General features: G+C 52.5%; 1 protein-coding gene across 10 annotated transcripts in view; it reads left to right on the top strand.

Annotated features, from left to right (window-relative positions):
• The window catches only part of ABCC8 (ATP binding cassette subfamily C member 8), a 77,240-nt gene that overhangs the window by 35,978 nt on the left and 19,546 nt on the right, over positions 1–21,716 (top strand). For 7 of the 10 annotated variants that reach the window (XR_003683637.2, XM_055091573.1, XM_028501249.2 and 4 more), the window contains 9 exons: positions 5,422–5,462; positions 6,612–6,757; positions 8,830–8,935; positions 9,124–9,240; positions 9,624–9,699; positions 10,414–10,519; positions 18,949–18,984; positions 20,319–20,354; positions 21,105–21,203. Coding sequence is in view for 9 of the 10 variants with exons in the window: in XM_055091573.1 (XP_054947548.1) it covers positions 5,422–5,462; positions 6,612–6,757; positions 8,830–8,935; positions 9,124–9,240; positions 9,624–9,699; positions 10,414–10,519; positions 18,949–18,984; positions 20,319–20,354; positions 21,105–21,203 (763 nt within the window). In the remaining variant the exon portion in view is untranslated. The remainder of the gene's footprint in view (positions 1–5,421; positions 5,463–6,611; positions 6,758–8,829; positions 8,936–9,123; positions 9,241–9,623; positions 9,700–10,413; positions 10,520–18,948; positions 18,985–20,318; positions 20,355–21,104; positions 21,204–21,716) is intronic. The other 3 variants (XM_028501248.2, XM_028501252.2, XM_028501251.2) reach the window with 3 other exon arrangements.

Below are 21,716 nucleotides of genomic sequence, written 5' to 3'. Positions count from 1 at the left end.
AAGGAGTTTATACTCTGCTAAGAAGTCAGAGCTAACATACGTGAAACAGTGCGGCAGGGAGCTCTCGACCACGGGGACCTGCTCCATGCTGCTGCCCAGCAAGCCTGACTTCATTTAACCCGCCGAACAACTTTGTGAGGTTTGTAGCACTATTGTCCTATTTTACAGCATGGAAGACTGAGGCTCAGGGAAGTGAAAGGACTCTCTGAGGCCCTCAGCCAATAAATGGCAGAGAACAGAGAAGAAGGAAGCCTGCACGGGCTCAGAGTTCACACGGAGCTTCATGCAAGAGGAGGCGTGGCTGCACCTGCCACAGGCAGGGTTTCAATGAGCAGAAGACAAAGTGGGGAAAAGCTGCGAGTGCTGTGCTCACTCCCCTTAGAAACCAATCCAACCCTTATTTCCTTGCAGAACCCGCATAGCTCTAGGTGTCCAGTCCAGCCATAAATTTGAGGACAAGCTTTGCAGGGGTGACACAGGGGTCCCAGGCCCTAACTGTCAATCAATTGACACGCTGCCAGTTCATTCTGTCCTTTGTGCAGCACCCATTCCTCCTCTCTGTGCTAGACTCTCCTGAGGCCCTGGGCATTAGAGAGGAGGCTGCCCGGTCCTCACCCTCGCAGTCTTGTGGGAGACCATGCCATGAACAGGGGCCGTGCCTGTGGTTAGAGCCACAGGGTCAGTTCTAAATCCCCTGTGTTCTCTTTCGTGGTGCACACCTGGCCCTGGCCTCTTTTATTTCTTTCGTTCCCTTATCTAATAAATATTTACTGAGCACCCACTATGTGTCAAGACCTGTGCCAGGCCTGGGGGATGCGGCAGGCTGCTCACAGCCTAGTAGGGAAGCCAGACGGGCAACTGTGTCGTGAGTGACAGGAACAGAAAGTGGAATCCATCAGAGTGGCACCCAACCTCGTCTTAGGAGTGGTGGGTGTCAAGGAAGCCTTGTGCTGGGTGAAACCCATTGCCGATGCCCAGAGGATCACATGTCAGCCAAGTGAGGGGAAGAATGTTCCAGGCACAAAGGCCTAAAGGTGAAAAGGATGACGGGTGTGTTCAAGACTCGAGTATATCACGGTGAGGAGAGGGTAACAAGACCAGATCATGCAGGACCTTGTGTGCTGGGTTTTCTCCTGAGCCAGGAGAGCCACTGAAGGATTTTAAAGGAAAGGTGGGTCTGCCATCTCTTCCGGTGTTCTGTGGTCAGGGGTCTACCCTCTTCCCACTTGGGTCTGAAACACAGTCAGGTGGTACACATCAAATGAACGTGACTGGCCTCATGCTATGTTTTGAAAAGCAAAAAATAAGCCCCCAAGCTTGGATGGAGGTGTGGGGTGGGCAGGATGGTGCCTGTGAACCCCATTCACAGGGCACCCAGCACCCGCCCCTCCCCGCAACCCAGGCCTTGGCTATTCTTGGTGAGTCTCATGTTCCCTCTCTCCTCGGAGGAGGAGGCCCTGACTCAGAACAGCCAGTGTGCGACTCAGAACAGCCAGTGTGCGGGGACAAGGAGACTTCCAGACCTGGTCCCCCTTCCTTCTCCAGCTTCTCTGCACTTCAGCGTCTGCCCTTCCTTCCACCAGCTGGTACGGCCACGGTGGGTTGCTGATGCATAGCCTGGCGGGGGGGTTGGGTGTCTGAGGGAGAGCTGGAAGCCGCAATCAGTGTGGCTGTGAGCGCCTACTTTCCTTCCCTCTGCTGACTTCAGACTGACTACCGGACTGAATAGCTCTGTTCACTTCGAAATGCCTTTCCCCTCCTACAGGTGCAGCCTGCAGTTATTGTGAGCTGGCAGCTCCTCCCCTGGCCCTGGGTAGGGGAGGGGTTGAAGTTAACCAGAGGCACAAATGGCTCACTGTGCCTCCCCATGCATGGCTTCTGAAATATTTATCAATGTTTTGCAAATGAAAAGCTCCTGCTATTGCAGTGGTGGGGGGGGGTGGTGCGGTACTGCCACCCACAAGGCCAGGCAGCATTCCTTGGCCAGAGCCCGGCGGCGGCGGGCGGGGGAGCAGATGATCTGAGCCCTGCTTTGTTTTCAGTTGATCTCTTGTTTTGTTTTTTTTGGGGGGGGTATGAAAAGCTGACACAGTTGTTCACTACGGAACCCCCAGAACACAACACAATGCCTGAAACAGAGGAGACCCTCAAAAAAGAATTTCTGAATGAATATTTCTTAAAGGATGGAGGGACAGTATTAAAACAATAGGTACCCTTATCTCTACTCCATTACAAAAAGGCTTTCCCTCTTGAAGGTGGCCTTTCTGACCTGCCTACATGCAACTAAACTTTTCCATAATAGCATCACACTCACACATCGTTTCATAATCTTATGCTTTCACTTAGTGTTATTTAACAGTATTCCCTACTCCCTAACATTCAAGAGTTGAGCACTGTCATGTCCTTCTTTTTTAAATCTTTTCCTAGATCAAATCTAAGTGAGTCAGCCCACCCCATGCCAAAGTTGGAGAGAAATCTATTCTTGGTTGTATTTCCCACTCCTCCACTGCCTTTAATGTCCCATCGGCCCTTATGTGGTTCAGGAAAATGGAGGCAAGTTCTCAGGTCTTCCAGCCACGACAGCTGGGATGCCCAGCTGCCTTCCCTCCCCACCGCACCCCTCCCTCAACTCAGGCACAGAGGTGTCTGCTGAGCCCAGAGAGATGCCAGAGCCTGTAGCATCCCAGGCCTCCCACTCTCTGGCACTGACATCCCCAGTTCCAGCCATGTTTACCCCAGACCCTAATGGGGTGATTTTCAGAGAGGCCTTTAAAACACAAGCAAGCTGGTGAGTCTATTCCCCCAGCCCCCACCCCTAAGGGGACCCAGAGCTCTCTTTACAAAGGCCATCCCTCCAGAAAAGGATGAGGACAATGGAAAATAACATTTTCATTCTTTAGCATCTCCATACAACAGCCAGAACAGGACAGAAGTTAATTATATGCATTCTCCATGTTGCTGCATCAGCTTAGGAATGCTCCTTTTCAGATTTATGTATAGCTTGTCTCACTCCTCAAAGGAGTTCAGGCAGCTGCCAGAATAAGGACGATAAAATAGAAAAAAAATAAATTCAAAAAATCACGACCAGGGAAAACATGCAGAAGAACAAAATGTCAATTGTCACACATTTCCTGACTGCAGAATCTCCCTGGAGTTGCTTTCCCTCATTTACTAAAACAGCTGCTCCTGTTGGATGTTTCCAGTTTACTTCGTTTCAGTGGTTCGTTGCTGTGGTTGTGGTTTTTGTTTTGCTGTGACAGACAGTACTGCAGCTAACACCATCTTGCTGAGGGCTTTGTGGTTCTCTTGAGTGATCATTCAGGATAAATTTCCAGGAGAGGGATTATAGGATCAGAAGTCTGAATTTCTGTGCAGCTCTAGCTGCAAAGCACCAGATTGCTTTCTGAGCGAGTTGTACCAATTTATAATCTAACTTCCAAGCCTATTCTTTAGCTGGGAGTTGAGCCCCCGTGTGTCTGGGAGGGGTCTTGGCCTGGGGCAGGGGCCGAGGTGGGGTGCACAGGTACCTTTTGACAGGATGGGCAGGAGAGGAACAGAAGGTGGCCCCTGCCTGAGGGAGCTCCGTGGAGGAACTGCCTTGGAGGGGAGGGGCAAGGCTACCTGTCTTTACAGCTTCATGGTTGGTGATGGTCAATGTCCCAGGCCTGATGGACATCCTCCTCTCCCTCCCTCTCCCCAGCCAGTGATGGCCATGCTGTGTCCTATGTCCCAGATCTGGGTTCCTTATGCTGTGGGAAAACCAATAATGCTTATCCTGTCCCCTGCAGTACGAGAGGGCTGTGAGGGAGGGCTGTGGCATTGAGGTGGGCACCAGGAGACCAATTGCCCAAGAAGGGCAATTAAATCACCGTCATGTGTGATATTAGTGTTGATAAAAAGCCTTGTGGTCGGAGAGATTGGCAGTGCCCCAAGGGCTCCAGCCATATCTTCTCCATGAGACAGGGAGCCCTCCAATGGCAGGGTGCATAGATTGGGGATTCCCCAAAGATGGGCACAATATCTTTCCTGTCTGCTTGGGAACCCCGTATGGGCATGTTCCCTCTTTCCCCATCCTATAAGGTGTCTCCTGGGAGCCTAGTTCCTGTCTCCTTCCTCAGACTGGGAGCCCCCTGAGAACAGGGACCACGTTCTTCCACTCCCTTGGGGTTCCACATCTCCAGCACACACCATGTATGTACTAGCTGGTGCAGGACTCTTGGAGTAAGTAGACAATCAGCTTCTTGGAATGGTGTTGACGGTCTGGAATTCTTCAGAGTGTCAGACACTTCGCCATTCATTAAACAGGGGCCATGTGCACAGGCTCTGCCCTTGGCCTCTGGCTCCTGGCTCCTGGCTCCTCCTTTAATTTGGCTAATGGCAGAACCAGACTCCTTTCTGGGCTGGCCTGGAAGAGGCTCCTGGAAGGAAGGAGGAGGAGGTGGGAAGGTGGCAGCTAGGATGGGCATCTCTTACTCCAGGAGGGCTGCTCTCTCTGGAAGTTCTGGCCCGGGGTCAGGGCACTCTCGGGCATCTCACATCTTGGACCAGAGGAGCAGGGCTAAGCTAGCAGCCCATGAGGTATAATACTCAGGTAGCACTGAGGCATCACAGAGGCCTGTTCCCTGCATTACCTGCTCTCACCTTGGAGAGAGCCAGAGTATGTGAACAAGCAAGTACAAGTTTACAAAAATCAGGTGAAGAAACCGAGGCTCAGGGAAGGTGAACGATCAGCCCAAGATTACACAGCTTAGAAATAATGGGGACTCCGCCCTTCTCTGACTTTAAGTCCAGATCTCTTTGCTCTTTGGGGTCCCTATGAAGAGCCTGAGGGCCACACCGTAAACAGAATAAGGAGAGGGCCTCTGTTGCAGCAAACCAACTGTCCCACCTGGGCATGGACTCTCAGCCTTAGAGCTAAGGCAGACCCTGCTTCCAGCTGTCCTCAGTCACTAATACCTCAGTGTGAAAACCTTCCTAAGAGCCATGGGAGACTGGGAAGCCTCTCAGCCTCAGAGTGAGCCTAGCTTGCGGGGATTCAAGGACCAGGGGCAGAGGAAGGAGTAGCAACTTGGTGCCCCCAGAAACACGTGCCGCTGACCTCATGGTTGACCACAGGCCACCAGCTCTCCGAGCCCTTCCCCTGCCACTTTCTCACAGGGCTTTCTTCACACTGTCCACATGGAGCAGAGTAAGAGCATTTCAACCTTTATTTAAAGGCTGAAGTCTCAGAGATGGAGATAAGCATCCCGAGGGACACACGTTAGGAGCTGGAGGAGCCACAGAGCTAGAGTTCTGCCCAGCTCCACCCCGCAGGCTGGGGAAAGGACCCCAGAGGCTGCCCTGCCTTCAGACCAACCAGGGCAGCTTCACTTCCAGCCGTCTCCTTCCCCCCACTAAACTCCCCCTGTGCTTCCTCCGCAGTTTTCATGAACACGGCCATCCCCATTGCAGCCGTCCTCATCGTAAGTGGATCCGTTCTCCGTCTCCCGGTGGGAGTTGGTTGGGCGGGTGGGGAAGGCTGTCTGGCGTGAGAGGCTCCCAGGGTTTGGCCTTTCTGCACAGGGGCTTCGGAAGATGGGCTCAGCAGCGGGACTGAGAATAGGGTGCTGGATGGAGAGTCTATATATGCAGCCGGTCCCTCCTCCACTGCCCCACTCCGGGCAGACAGGACCTCCGCCCCCCGGCCTGGAAGACCTGACGCTTAGTCTCTAGAGCAATTAAACTTTCTTTAAAAAAAAAAAAAAAACTGCTATCAAACTTCTTCATTATAAATGTGAAGCATGTTTTTGTAGAAATTTTGGGAAATACAGAAGGGAAAGGGCAAAGAGAACTTAAATCACCCATAATCCCACTGGCAACAAATTTAACGTGTTTTTCTCCAGTCTTTTTCTGACTCACAGAATACGGCATTTTTACAAAATTAGGATTGTGCTTCGTATGCAGGTTTGTAAACTGCTTTTTAAAATTTAAGAATATGACACGAAGAACTCTCCATGCCATTAAATATGACAATGGTGGTTTTCTAAAGCAATTTTGACCAAAGCTGTGTAGGAGCTGAGCAGTGAGGGCCAGCAGTGCACCCCTCCAGAAAGGCCACACGCCCACAGCCCCTCACCCGGGGCTCCCATCCCTGGCTTCTGTGACTTTCCCCCTGGGCCGGCGTCCCTGAACTGTGGTGAGCTCACAGCCTGTCAGTCACGCTTGGGAATTCACTTTCAACGTGATTTATTGACTTGGTTCCTGGCCTGGTTCCCTGGGAAACTCTGGGTAGCAGAGGCCATGGAGCCGAGCCAGGCACCCGGAGGCTGCGGGGCAGGCGGCAGGCGAAAAGGTGGTTTTGTGATGATCGTGTTTATGTTTCCTACTGACGACTACTGTCTGAGAGGGGGCAGAGCTGACCTACCCTGAGGTCTCCTCCCTGGTCATTCCTGGAATGAAGGAGGCAGGGCAGGGAGGGACGGTTCCATGAGATGACCGTGAGGATGGTGGTGTCTCCAACCCAAAGGTCCCCTAGGTCCCCTGCTTCCGGCCTCTCATTTCCTTCCCAGTGCGGGAGGCACCCACACTCTGAGTCACGCTCTGCTCTGTCGCATCTGTGCCTCTGTCCGCAGACCTTCGTGGGCCACGTCAGCTTCTTCAAAGAGGCCGACTTCTCCCCCTCGGTAGCCTTTGCCTCCCTCTCCCTCTTCCACATCCTGGTGACGCCACTGTTCCTGCTGTCCAGTGTGGTCCGGTCCACAGTCAAAGCTCTGGTCAGGTGAGAGGAGGGTCCAGCAAGGGCAGTGGTCAGGCCGCTCACGTGTCAGCCCCAGGGCTCACTCTGGTCACTGCTACAACCACAGCTGTTTGGTCCCAGGACATGCCTGATCTGGGCTTCACTGAAGCTGGTTGTGGTTGGTCAGAGGGACATGGGCCATGTGTAGCTTCCCTCCCTCTAGTCCCTGAGCAGGACTAGCCAACGTGCTTACGTCCTCCAAGGAGAGTGTCACCTCCGAGAGAACGCCATAAAAAGAAAAATTCAACGTTGAGCCAAATTTGGTATAACCTCCTCAATTCTAACCATTGGTCCTAGTTCTGCCTTCCGGGGCCCCACAGAATGAGCGCCATCCCTCCCCCACGTGACAGCCCCTCAGATTTCAGAAGGTATCCCCCAAATCTTGGTCTTCCCCAAGCTGAACATCCCCTGTTCTCTCCACGGGTCTCAGCGCCTTCACAGCCCCGCTTAGTGGAGCAGCTTCCTCCAGGTGCCTGTACGCCTTGTCCCCGGTTGGCTCGCACTCTGGGAGGCCCCACCTCTGGGCTCTAGAGCCCAGTGGTGACTCTGCCCCTCTCCCAGAGGCATTGCCTTCTTGGGAGTGAAAGCCTGAAGGTAGAAGGCTGAGGCTCTGGCTGGAGAATGCCACAGCTGGAGTAGGAAGATCTCCTTAGGCCTTTGAAACAGCTCCTTGAAAGCAAGGGCCAGTCGTGCCACTGGGGAGAGCTGGCTATGTCCTTTCTCATCACCAATGGGACCAGACAGTAACAAATGTCCTCTGTACCCAAGCCCCTCCAGCCTTGAGGGAAGTGACACCCCTGTCTCGGGGACCCTGGCAAGTCTGAGGCAGCTGGCAGGGCGGGGTGGCTGTTGGAATGAAGTAGCTGATGGAAGGAGGGTCAAGGATGGAAGGGGGCATACCGCAGTGGAACTGTGGTCATAGGAGTATCTGACTAGGGAGTAGCCAACTGGAAAGGGATTAGCTCCCGTTTCCAGGGTCGGCTATGCTGACTCACTTTTGTTGGCCGTGGCATTGTGACTTCTAATGATCAGCCCTCCTCCCCCACCCGCACCCCAGACTGTGATTCTGTGTAGAACCCACAGATTCAAGGATGCTACAGCTATGGGAAATCCTTTGCCTGAGTCAGAAGTACTTCTATGTAAACTGTTCTCATGTCACCATCATCAGGATAGCTAAGGCCTTTTTAAAGAGGGAGACTAGACTCTGGGCTGAAAGTGGGAACAGGACACAGCCTGAAGGTTGACCCCAAGGCCAGCTCCTCCCCTCCCCGCCAGCCCCTGCCAAGTCGTGTTGGAACAAGGACAGAGTGGGAAGCAGGCGAGGCTGGCTGTCTGCTCCTGCTGTGGGGAGGGGGTGTCATGCCCAGAACAGAAACAGGGGTGGGGTGGCCCCAGGCTGTTGGACATTTAAGCAAAAGGTGGGAGAGGGGTACGCGAACAATTCTCAAGATTCCCCAGGCATCTTGCCCACCCCCAGGGATAAGAGAGAATGAATCAAAAGAGTGAAGCTTCTGGAACCTCCTCTGAGTCCGTAAGGAAATCCCAGGGGCGGAGAATAGCCTTTTCCTCCATGAGTTGGGAATAATACCTCTTCCACACCTCCCCCAGCAAGATCAAATTATATTATGGGGATTAAATTATGTGCTTATGAAGTATTTAACAGTGTTTGATGTATATTACGTGATCAAAAAATATCAGTTGTGGTTGATAAACAATCCTAATCCTAACTAACCTAAAAGTAACTGATAAAGCCCAACATCCTTCAGTCTAATGACTCAAGACCAATCAGCTTTAACACTAACCCTAAAACTAGCCAGTCCCACCTGATCCACGCCCCAACCTACTCCAGCTGACTAGTCGACCCTAACCCACCTTGGTAACACCTATCGCCCCCCATGGGATGCCCCCCGTCTGTCCCCTCCATTGTGGGCTTTTTGGGGACCACACCTAGAACCTGGCATCTTCTCAGAGCTGCTCTCTCAGGCCTCGCCCTCCTCCCTCTCCCCTACCCTCTGCCCTGGGCAGGGTGAGGGGTGTCTGCACTTCCTCTGCAGCGTGCAGAAGCTGAGCGAGTTCCTGTCCAGCGCAGAGATCCGTGAGAAGCAGTGTACTCCCCGGGAGCCCGAGCCCCGGGGCCAGGCCAGCAAGTACCAGGCGGTGGTGAGTGCCCGGCGTCCCCTTGCCACACAGCACCCCCCCCCGCCCCCGCCACACACAGTGTTTTTCTCTAATGCCTGCGGCTCGTGCCCTGCTGGTCCTGCCTCAGCCTTTCCTCACTGGGGAGGGGAGCTCCCTTCCCTGCACAGCTCCCAGCCCCTGGGCCCTCACCTCCTCCTAACCATCCCCAGCCCCTCAAGGTTGTGAATCGCAAGCGTCCAGCCTGGGAGGATTGTCGGGGCCTCATGGGCCCGCTGCAGAGCCTGACCCCCAGTGCAGATGGGGATGCTGACAACTGCTGTGTCCAGGTGAGTCTGAGACCCCGCACCCCGACGCTCGCCACCCAGCGCCAACTCCAGGGGGAAACACTAAATCTGAAGCGCCAGAGACCTGTGTGCTGAGGCCTCTGCCCTGGAGGTCACCCTGGCTGCCTGTAGGAGTCCTGAGACCAGGGACAATGCTTGCATCTCCACCAAGTGGGGGCACCTGTAGCAGTCCTCTGGGGCGGGTGCCTCAGGTAGAGAGGTCTGCACGAGAAGGCCATTCCCCCACTCCCCTGCCTTGGAAGTGATCTGGGGACTGGAATCAGTGTTTTTTGGCTTTCATGGGGGAGGGGAGGCGGCGGACTATCCACACTGAGACCCCAGCTGCCTTTCTGTTCTCTTCTGGGGCTGGGGTACCGCCAATGAAGATCATTGGAGGCTTCTTCACGTGGACCCCCGATGGAATCCCCACACTGTCCAACATCACCATCTGCATCCCCCGAGGTACGGCCCAGCTCACCCCTCTATCATGGTCTGGGGGTGTCCCCCTTGGAGTCGTGTTTGAAGTCCTCCCTCCCCACGCCCTCCCTGAGTGCCATGGGGAGAAAAAGAAAAATCAGGATTGATGGAGTACCTGCTCTATGTGCACTCTTGGTGGGTGCTCTAGGGTATGAAGGCTAGAGAAGGGGTGCGCTACTTCCCCGAGGAGTCCATGTGCTAGGCAGGAGTGCAGCAGCAAGGACAGGGCGAGACAGCGGGGCCTTGATGTCAAACCATCTGTTGCAGACAGAATGGGTGCTTCAGAAAAGGAAAAGCAATCCCCAGTAGCCAGGGAAGTCGTAGTGGAAGAGGCGGGGAGGGCCGTGAGGCAGCGTGGACATCCTGCACGGGAAGCAGCATGGAAGTGGGGAGGAAAGGGTGCCCTTTGTTGGGACTGGGAGGCGCTGGGCTCACACTTGACAGCACTGGAAGGAGAAGCAGGTGCTTAGGAAGGGGCGGGGGGGATAAGCAGTAGAAAGGAGGAAGGACCTGGGGAGCCAGAGGTAGGAGGTAGGTTTCCAGAAGGAAAGGCTCAAAGGACTCCCTGGGGATTCTAGGCAGGAGGAAAGCAAATGGGGGCCCCAGGGTCGGGTATATCTGTCTGTCTGTCTTTCCGGGTGGTGGTTGTTCAGACTCCCTCCTGGCCCCAGTCCCATCTGCCGCCCTCCTTCCCTGCAGGCCAGCTGACCATGATCGTGGGGCAGGTGGGCTGCGGCAAGTCCTCGCTCCTCCTAGCCACCCTGGGGGAGATGCAGAAGGTCTCGGGGGCCGTCTTCTGGAACAGGTACTACATGCATCCTCCGGGCTCAGTTAGTGGGGAAAGACAGTGGGCAGGCAGAAGCCCTCCTTTCAACCGTCCTTCTCAGTGGAGGATGCATCATGCATTTCCTGAGTGTGTTCAGCGAGTACTCAATGAAAGCACTGAATTGTTATTCTTATAACCATCATTAGTATTTATTAAGCCCCCACTATGTGCCAGGTACTTTGCTATGTCCTCTGCACACACTATGTCATTTAATCCTTATGAAAACCAGCCAGGTAAGTACTGTTAACAGATCTCGTTTTGTAGAGAAGGGCCAAACTCTTTGCCCTCATTCACCCAGCTAATAAGTGGCAGAGGTGGAATTCGAACGCAGTTCTGTTGGACTCCAAATTCCGCGTTCACTCAGCCGCACTGCCTCCCAGTGTGAGGGACTGTAACACAACCATTGGTTTCTGGCTTGGTCATCAGCAAAGTTGATACAGACCTTTCAGTGGGTATTTCAAGGAGCCAGAGATAAACCAGAAAAATGTGGGTTTCTGGGCAAAGATCACTATCCTAATTAAAGAGCCAGAACCCTAGGCTGAGTCAATCATGAATCTATTATTTATACCCACCTGCTTCCAAAAAGCACTTGAAACTAGTTGATTAAAGATACATATAAAATAAAGGCTTTTTTTTAAGTAAGAAAAGAAGAGCCAAGAAGTGAAGAGGGTGGGAAAGGTGTTCCGAAACCTGGACAGAACATGGCTACTGCAGTCAGCACACAGCGTGGCTTGGAGCCTACCGACACTACCAACACCTCCCCGTCCCCAGTATCCAAGAATCCAAGAGAAAGAGGGATCTGACTGAGGTTTCAGGAATGAAAGTCACAGCCAGTTCAGCAGAGGGCAAGGTGTCAGGTTTTTTCATAAGCTTGAGTGCAGACTGAGCAGAGAGAAAGACCTTGGGACCAGTGTCTGAACACCCGCATGTACCCCCATTTCCTGTTTTTCCAAAATGTCCCTGAATGGTGCACCCAACACATCGGGCAAGTTTCCCTCCTCAAGGGGGCTGTGGGCTGGCAAACAAGCCACTTGGGTTTCCCATGACCTTAGTCTCTGGAACCTTGATTCCACTGGGGATGTGGTATGTCTGGGACAGAGGGTCTCTGCATCCATTCCCCATCTTATTCGGGTGTTTCTCAACACAGCCTGACTGGAAAGGTCCAAGCATTGCATTGCCAGGCTCTTGTACCGACTGCCCCTCAGGGCTTTGGAGGGAGGAGCCCTTGTCCGTTGACTGCCTGTGTGTGTCTGTGATGGGAAGACAGGAGCCCCCAGTGAACTGGGAGCTGAAGAAAGCAACTGATGATCATTTATTGGGCACCTGCTATGGGCAGGCCCTTTGCTAAGTGCACTGCAAGCATGAGCTCCTTGAAGCTTCCCGCTGGGTGTTATCGCCCCATTTCACAGAAGTAAGAACTGAGGACAGAGAGTCTGGGTGACTTACTGGTCAGTGTGCAGACCAGGGTCCCAAGCCTGGGCTCTTTCCCTCAAGCCTGGCCGCTGCCTTGGGCTGGGGTCCCTTGGGTCCTACTTCCAGGGATTATTCTCCGAATTCCATGTGGAGGGCAAACTGGGTCCAGGCCCTCTCTCAGGGCAGGCCTTTCCTAGATGGGATTACAGAGACCAGAGACTGGGGCTGCCCCTAGATTCCCCTGTCTGTGTCCCACTCAGCCTGAATCAGACCCCCTCTGAGCGTGTTCCCTTTGCCCCACTTCCTTCATCTCCTCCCCACCCCCTTCACCCTCAGGTGCCGTCACACAAGTGTCGGCACCTCTCTGGCCTCTGCAGAGGCAGCTCAGCCTCAGCCCCCACCTCCCCTCTCCAAGGTGTGCCAACCCTCAGGGTCTGACTGCTGACTCTTCTCTCTTAGGAAACCTCTGCCCCAGCCCCAGGGGTACAGGGGCCTCTCCAGGGTGCTGGAGCACCTCTTGTGTGCCAGATACTGTGTAAGGCACTTTATTTACTTCATTGTCTCGGTCAGTCTTCACCAAACCCTGTGAAGTAGGCATTATCATTATCCCCATTTAACAGATGAGGAAACTGAGGTGAAGCAAGTTGCCCAAGGCCACCCAGCCCTTAAATGGCAGAAGTGGGATGTGCCCCTAAGTGCTCAAGTGCATGGGCTTTCCACTGTGTGCTGAGAGAGAAGGGGCTTGAGAGCAACATGAAGAAATAGCTAGCCTGACCACTCTGAAGGCCAGCAGCCTCAATGGCTCTGATACCCCGCCACCCCACCTCAGCAGAACCATCGCAGCACAGCTCACAGCTCTGTCTGCGTTGACACTCACTCTCCCCGACCGGCAGCTGGGGCCCCACATCCTGGCTCTGTTCCAGGTTCAGCGAGGGGGGTTGGTGAAAGGATCTTTTTGCTCCAGGATCCACTTTGCCCTCCTCCACGGCACAGCTTCCCTCCCAAGCATAGCGAGCGCATCAGGGTAGCCTGCAGCCAACCCCAGGACGTTGTGAGAATTTGTTCATGACTCGACTCATGTTCTGGCTTCTCTACATTGATGTATTCGCTCACCCCATATTTACTGAGCACCTGCTGTGTGCCAGGCCCCAAGCACAGCAATAGGAATGCAAAGATGGTGAAGACGTGGCCGCTGCTTCCAAGGGAGGAGAACGGAGATCAGTGCCACCATCGAGCACAGAGGAACAGTGAACTCTGTGGTCAAGGAAAGAAGGCTCACGTGGACATGGTATCTGAGCCTTGAAGGATGAGCGTGGTTTCATCAGATGGAAGAGGCCGGGGTGGGAGAGGAAGGTGTTCCAGGCAAGGGTATCAGTGTGGGCAAAGGCGTGATCATGTAAGAGGGTGTGGTTCTGGTGCCAGAGCAGTGGGTGTTAGGGATGCTGGTGAAGGACAGGACTAAAGAAGTGGGCTGGGCTGAGGTCAGACACCCTGTATACCTGGCCTGGGAAACAAGATTTAGCCTGAAGGCTGTAGGAGAAACGTGCTGGTGATACAGGATGAGGGATCGGAGAGAGAGAGACTGCAGGAAGGGAGACCAGTCAGGAGTTTGTTACAGTGGATGGGAGAAGGAGGAGGCTGGTCATACCTGGCTCAGTTGGCTTCATCTGCTGTTTGTCTCTCAAAATCCTGGACACGTACACAGCTCTGCCTGGCCCACCTACCCTGGGCAATGAGTTAAGTGTGGGGACTGTGTGTTGAGGCCCCCCCCCCTCCGTTACTTGCAGGAGCTCCATGCCTCAGATCCTGGGCTGCAGGGCAATGATGCGCTTGCAGAGTGAGCCAAGAGCAAAATAGCATTTGACCCAGCAGCCCCTCCCGCGGGCCTGCCTGTCTGCAGCCAGAGGCAGGGGCTATGCCAAGCCGCTCCGGTGTTTTTCATCCATACCAGGGCCAAGACCTGGTGACCAGGCAGCCAGAAAGAGTTCCAGGAGGTACAAGGCAGGGATTTGGGGGATTAGGAGGGGCACAACAGAGAATGCTCTGGGGAGAATGCTTTGTGTGTACAACCATTCATTTATTCCTTCCTTGAAAAAATTGAGCAGTATTGCTGAGCGGATAGGAGCAAAAGTTCTGGAGGCAGGCTGTCTGGGTTCAAATCTGGACTCTGTGCTTTGGGAAATTCTGTGACCCTTCTGTACCAGTTTTCCCTTATTACCCGTGGTGTTAACGTGAGGCTTAACCTGGCATGTAGCAAATGCCCTATAAATATTATTATAAATATTATTCTTTGACGATGTACTTCTATTCCAGGAACAAAATTCCCCTATTGCTCTTTAATTATACTCCAGCCTCTCTCCAGAAGAGACTGTAGTGAGCTCCCTGGGGATAAAGATCATATCTTGTTTGTCTCTCTGTATCCACAGCGCCTTTGCTAAATGAATGCATCTGCTAAATGAATGAACCAGGAATAACTTATGACCTTTAGGAGGCTGCCATTAAATGCGTCTTTACCTCTCTCTCCTTCCCACATGCGTTTGCCCAAGCTGTTTCCCTCACCCAGACCTCCACCACCCAACTTCTCCACCAGCATTTGGAATGTGCAAATCCTATTCGTGCGTGCCTCACACCGTATGCTGGGGCATGTCTCCCCCATGACACTGAGCTCCTTGGAGACGGGGCTGGAGGGCTATTCCATGCCATGCCCCAGGTGCCCCCCGACAGGATGTGTATTTTGTGAACCACTCTGTGTAAACTACAAAGGAGAAGACCTGGCCCCTGCCCTCAGGGGGCTCACCAGTCCTGGGTGCACAGAGGCCTAGGATGGGCATGGGGGCTTCAGGGGTGAGGCCCTACATTCTAGGCTGGAGAGTTACTGCGGCAGCCTTGAGTGGGTACTGCACATCGGTTGTTGCCCGGCTCCAGGTCTCTGGGAGAACCCAGGTCTCGTGCGGCTCCCAAATATTCACTTTACTGATAGTCACCTGCGCCTGCCTGGCTCTCTGCTTCCATGCACTGTTAACCTGGGAATTTGCAAACTCTCTCCTTAATCTTTAAGAGGAAAACATTCTGCTAAACACTCAAAATTAGCAGATATATTCAAGTGAAATTCTTTCCCTGGAGATAAAGAATAGGGACATTAATGTCCACAGTAGATTGATTTTAAACATTCCTGGGGAGACAGCAGGAAGCAGGGATCTGAGGAAAGCGTTGAGGTACCTCCCCACGAGGAACCGCAAACTGGCCTCTCTGGAGATCCCTGCTGCCCCTGCCACCCACGGAGGTGTGCGCCCCGGGCCCTACTTGTTCTGAGCCTGCCTCAGGACATTGTTGCCTTGTGGTAGTGGGTGTGAAGGCTGCCTCCTGACACCCCCTGTTCCCCAGGGTGAAAAATAGGCTTGTCTCAGGACGACTCTGTGATCCCATCTGTTCATACAGTTCCTTGGAGCCTTTGGGGAGTTGGGTCAGGGGCTCAAGGGCACCCCAGGTTTCCTGCAGGAGGCAGGTGTGGTGAGATGGTGGGCAGACAGCAGGGGCACCATGTGGACATGACGAGCCGGACTTGGGAACTATATAGTCTCTGGTTGCGGTCCTGACTCTGCCACTCGATAGCTGTGTGACCTTGGGCAGGGTACTTCACCTCTCTGCGTCTTAGTTTCCTCATCTGAACAATAAGAAAAACCCTTTCCTCCCTCAGAGATTTGGCATTAGGACCCAATGACATCAATTGCAAAGGGCACTGTGCGTGAAAGGTAACATTTCAGGGCAGCAGCAAGCCCCTCTGGGGCAGGATGAATGGACCATAGAGACCCATAAGTCCTAACTTCCCCTTCCAACCTCAGTTTCCACCGCTTTCCTTTTTATTTATTGTTGGGGTCTTAAATGAATGTTGGGGCCGTTGGACTCCTCCTCTGCCTGTGCCTTTGAAACCAAGCACTGAGCTGAAAGGATGATCTCCCCGCCCACCCCATCCCTCATTCTCGAACCCCACCCAGGTCCTTGCCTCCAACCAGCTATGAGCTATGTTGGTGATACATTCTCCCAGAGTCATGGTGAGGTTCCTACCATTACCCCAATTTTATAGATAAGGAAACAGTCTCCCCTAAGTAAAGGGACTTGCCTAAGATTTCACAACCAGTGAGTAGAGAAGCCCATCGGATACAAACTTTAGAGCCCATGTTCTTTCCACTTCTCACACTGCCTGCACTCATGCAGGCTCCTCCTCCAGCCTAGAATTCCCTCCCTCCACCTCTGCTGTCTCCATCCTTCCCGCTTCGTGGTTCCGTTCACCTGTAACTTCTATGAGCCCTTCCTCACTTTCTCAGATTTCTTCCTCCTCCAAACTACTTGTAAAAAGTACCTCTTTCTCTGACTCTAAAAGAATGTACAATAAATGAGAAAAGATATGCAAGTATAAAGAAGATTAAAAACCACCTAATATCCCACCACCCAGAAGTTTCCAGTCTTTTCTCTGCGTATTTGCATATGTGTTTATGTGTACTTTTCCCCCAAATTTCTATAGTACTTTCTTGCTCCTACTTTTCTTTTGGCCCTTATAACTTTCTGACTTCTGTACCTGTCTGATTTGCTCTGCCAGACTGTGAGCCCTTTGAGGGCAGGCTCTGTGCAGTGATTCAGGTTGCCATGCACACAGGCACCCAGCTCACAGCTGGCTGCAGGGAAGGAGGTGGGTCAGAGAAAAGGAGAGATCATCTTCTTAGCTCACTGCTTGGTCCCAAAAGTGCAGGCAGAAGAGGAACACTCATTTAAGAGCCCAGTAATCAATGAGAGGAAGTATGCGCCACATATACCGTTTTTTACTTTTCAGATTAAGACATACACACACAATGAGGAGGCTCATTCTAGGAAGGCTGGAACTACACTGGAAAGAGGAGAAGATGAACCTGGATTCACTTCCCAGCTTCCCCTCTTCCTAGCTCTGTACTATTGGGCACATCAGGGAAACTCTAAGCCTCAGTGTTTCCATCTGTAAGATGGGGATACTAACATCTTTTTATAGAGTTGTTGTGAGGATGAAGTGATGAATACAAACAACTTCACACAGTGCCTGGCATAAGGATGGCCCGCATTGAGTGCTAGCCCCCCTCCCTTCCTTCCTCCCGAATGATTAAAGATGTCTGTTAACAACCTCCATTTATTACAGACCTGTCATGTGCTAAGCACTGTGAGAGCTGAAAGAGATGCTCTTCCTGCCTTAAAATCCCACTGGGGATAAAAGACTTACACAGGAGCTGATTAGAGAAGAAGGTAGTTCATTATAAGGGCTAACTGAGCAGCCCAGATAATGATGCAAACTGAGTTAGAGCCGAGGGAGCTCAATGTGTGCTGGGGTCCTCAGGGAGACCACAGATGTGCTTCCCTCCAGAAAAATAACAGCCTTTGCGACTCTGGAAGCAGTCAAGGCAGAAGACTGCAGCGATGAGCTTATCTGGGCTGTGGCCGCAGAGTTGCAATTTGTAAGCTTGGATTTTTTAATCCGTCTCACATTACCAGCTTGTCCATAAACTACAGCAATCTGATGGTCAGGGAACATGAGGTTAGGTTGAGTTGAGGGAGTGAAATGAAACCATAAAGATCGGCAAATAGGATCATAGGGAACTGGTGATTATACATCCATCAGGGTCCATTCTGTTCTGCTCCTCAGCAGAGGACAAAAGAGAATTTTATCAGGCTTCTTTCCATCCCTGTTTTTGTCCATCCTGTTTTCCTGGCAAGAAATTATCAGAGGTATGGCCTGGGTAATCACAGTGAAGCAACGTAGCACAGTCATTAAGAGCATGAAGCTTTGGAGTTAGACAAATCCATTTTCTTTGCTATTTGCTGGCTGTGTGACTTTGGGCAAGTTACTTAGCCTCTCTAAGTCTCACTTTCCTTGTCTATAAAGTGTGGACCTCCTTCATACGGTTGTTTTGAGCTTTAAAATAGATAATACTATTCCAGTGCTTATCACCGTGCTTATAAAAGTTCAATAAATGTTAGCTGGTTTTACTATTATTAAAGTAAGATCTGCATGAAGACAGAACAAATTGATTTTCCCCAAATGTGCATGTCAGAAGTACGTACCTCATTGACAGAACGTTGCTTCTGGAAGGTTGAAAGGTGGCCTGGGGCAGGAGAAAGAGCACTGACAAACTTGGCACTAAAATTCAGGTCACCTCACTCACTGTTTTTCAAAAAAAATTTTACTGTAATCCACAGTATGAAACACATTTTACATCACAGTCCACTACATTTATGCATTGATAGGTAAGAGAAAAAAAATTCACACAAAAAATACACATCTTGGGCTTCCCTGGTGGCGCAGTGGTTGCGCGTCCGCCTGCCGATGCAGGGGAGCCGGGTTCGCGCCCCGGTCTGGGAGGATCCCACATGCCACGGAGCGGCTGGGCCCGTGAGCCATGGCCGCTGGGCCTGCGTGTCCGGAGCCCGTGCTCCGCAATGGGAGAGGCCACAGCAGTGAGAGGCCCACGTACCACAAAAAAAAAAAAAAAAAAAAAAATACACATCTTGACCACATGCAATGCACATTGGTATTTTCTTCTTTTCTTTTCTTTTCTTTTTAAGTGCAGTTGCAATTTACTTGTTTCAGACTCAATTTTCGGGTCCCAATCCACAGCTGGAAAATGCTGTATGAAATGATTATGACCTTGGGGAAGTCATTTTCCCTCCCTGAGCTTTAGTTTTCCCAACTGTAAGCCAGTCTTGATGCCAAACCAGCTTCACTGCTGCTTGGAGTTGTGCCAGGAGTACTAATGAAGCCCTTGCTGTTTGGAGGGGCCCCATCCAGTTGCTGCGGGAGGGACGGAGATTGAGAAGAACAGTTTCTGCCCCCAAGGAAGCCACTTGGGGACACTGGGGATGGGTCGGAGGGGTGGGGATCGTGGGGTTGCTTCTCCCCAAAGACACAGTGTGATGGAGAGGAAGGCAATGCAGTGAGAAATAACTGGTATTGTTTTTTCCCATTTGTGCCCCAGCAGCCTTCCTGACAGCGAGACGGGAGAGGACCCCAGGTACAGCCTTGGAGCTCGGTTGGAAGTGGGTTCCAATAAAGGGAAGGGGCTTGGAGAATTCCCTGGCGGTAGAGTGGTCAGGACTTTGTGCTCCCAGTGCAGAGGGCATGGGTTCGATCCCTGGTCGGGGAACAAAGATCCCGCATGCTGCACAGAGCGGCCAAAGATAAAAAAATAAAAAATAAATTAAAGAAAAAAAAGTTGAGAAACAAAGCTATAAAAAGCAGAGGTGGGTATCCCCCAGGCAGACAGAAAATTCAGTCGCATTGCTTTATGTTCAATGTGCTTTATGTTCTGGTCGTCTAAAACATCCAAGGGAAATAGATTAATGTGGCTCTAAGACCTTCAAAACCCTCCCTAACCACACCTCTTTCAAGACAATCGAGACACACTGGAGGTGGTGGGAAGTCAGGAGTGGGAGGTTGACTTGACCTCGGAATTCCGTTTAAGCTTCTGGCCTTCACTCTCCAGCATCACGGAGGTTTCACTTCCCCATACTTTCTCTGCCCTTTCTCCCACCTTGTCGCCAAGTGCCAGGGCATGATGACAGCCCAGACTCTCTAGCCATAGTGACCATAGTTCTTGAGCCAAAAATCAGACTTCATGGTATGTGACAAGTATGAACGCATGGATAAGCACAACGGGACGGAGTATTTGACACGGGAGCAGCTGGGGTCTGTCCAGGTTACGTGGGCACCACAGCTGACCATGTCCCTCTCGGCAGATCCCCCAGGCTCCATGGTTGTCTTCTGACAGGGACCTAGGGCTGCAAATCACACCTGGAGCCCTTCTCAGCTCTCTAGGTGCCACACTGAGTTCCATCGGCTGTGGGTTACCATCCCCAGACTGCGGGCACCCATGGTGGCCTGCCCGGCCTGGCCTAGCTACGGTGAAAGCACACTTCCTGCCCCAGATATTTGTGCAGCCATGTCAGCCGGAGACCTGGGCCAGTGCATCTGCGCCCTGATGCAGAGGCTGGGTCTGCAGGAACCATATGTTGGGCCTCATGCTCCTCTGACGTGGGAAGCACCCCCCCCCACCATGAGCCACCACCAACGGTGTCTTCCTCCCACTGTCCCTCGTAACTTAACCAGGTCCCCTGAGGCCTTCCTCACACACGCTGCGTGTAATTCAGGCAGTGGAGGCTCCCCCTGGATGGCGTGTGGCTTTTGTGGCTGCGGTCTTGGTCTCAGGGATTATAAAGGCACTCACACTGGGTTTGAGGCAGTCTTATAAAGGCACTCACACTGGGCTTGAGGGAGCTCAAAATGTCTATAGAGAACTCACTCTACTCAGGTGAACCCTGAAGGTACGTCTTTCCTCCCCTGCTGCAGCCCGGAGCGGGAGACGGCAACCGACTCGGATATCAGGTACTGTGTCCCGAGAGCACCGCCCTCCAGGGCAGACTTCCTCAGAGCGGGTCTCAGGCCAAGGGAGCCACAGAGCTCTGGAAGGCAGCCCCCCAGGTCCAGCCCAGCTGCAGAGGAGGCCAGGGAGGGCGCTGTGCTTCATGCTGTGGTTCGGAGGCCATCGCTGCTTCCATGCATCAAGCTGCTCCCTTCACACCAGATCATTTTTGTCTGGTGGTCATCTTTTCCTTTTCTTTCTTTCCCTTTCGTTTTTTTTTTTTTTTTTTTTTTTGTCTTCAGAAACCACATCACACTAAATGCGGTTTCCTTGACTCTTCATTTTTAAAAAGTTCCGTTTGCACTGTTACCTGCTAGCATCAAAGTTGAGTGGTTTGAGGGCTACTCAAGGAAGGAGGAAATCAGGGTTCAAGTATTTACTTAGTTTGGTCACACTTTGGGGTCTTCCCAGGCTCTGGGTAGAGACTTAGGAAGGGGAACAGACTGAAGGGGTAGGATAGGGAGGGGTGGAGAGCAGGGAGGGGTTGAGGTCCCCTAAGACCAGCCAGCTAAGACCCAGCACCCAAGCCTGCCTCGGGCCCTTGGGGAACGAGAGGCCACCAGGAGCCACACAAAGCAGATTTCTGCCAACTGCACCTCCTCATCTTAGTACTGCCCCCACCCCCTTGCCCCAGTTTAAGCCATCAGCTTGACAACCACCTCTGACAATGACCCCCTGAGAATACCTCCCTACTCCTGCCCTGCTTTTTCCAGGAAGAGAGGCCCCGTGGCCTATGCTTCTCAGAAACCATGGCTGCTAAATGCCACCGTGGAGGAGAACATCACCTTTGAGAGTCCCTTCAACAAACAACGGTAAAAGCCTCGAGGAGGTGGGCTGGGGGGCAAGCTGGGGAGGGGAGAAATTGGTCATGCCTTAGCCACTGCCCCAGCCCCCAAGCCCAGCCGGCTGCCTGCTCCTCCATTGATCTTCCTCACCCAGCCATCCTGCTCTCCAGCCCCCTTATCTGGATTCCAGCCTGTTCCATATGGTCCATCTGGAAATGATCCAGATGTGCTGGGCATCGGGGCAGTCCAACTCCCATGGTTGAGAGGGCAGGAGGGGAGGGAGGTGCAGGAACCCTGGTGCCTTCTCTTGAGGTTGGTGAAAAGGCTCGCCCAGCCCTCCATGAGTCTCCGTTCTTGTGATTCCCTACCCCCAGCTCCGCAGCTTGTACACAAATCCGTCCAGTGCTAATGACTGCTTACATCCATGGAGCTCTTTCCAGATGCTCTTGCTATGCGTGATTTCCTATAATGCTCACATCAATCCCAGTAGGCAGGTACTATTTTTTTTTTTTTTTTTTTTTTTTTTTTGTGGTATGGGGG

The sequence above is a fragment of the Physeter macrocephalus genome, chromosome 16 (genome assembly GCF_002837175.3).
Source record: "Physeter macrocephalus isolate SW-GA chromosome 16, ASM283717v5, whole genome shotgun sequence".
Taxonomy (NCBI): domain Eukaryota; kingdom Metazoa; phylum Chordata; class Mammalia; order Artiodactyla; family Physeteridae; genus Physeter; species Physeter macrocephalus.
This window is presented reverse-complemented; position numbering and strand designations above follow the sequence as displayed.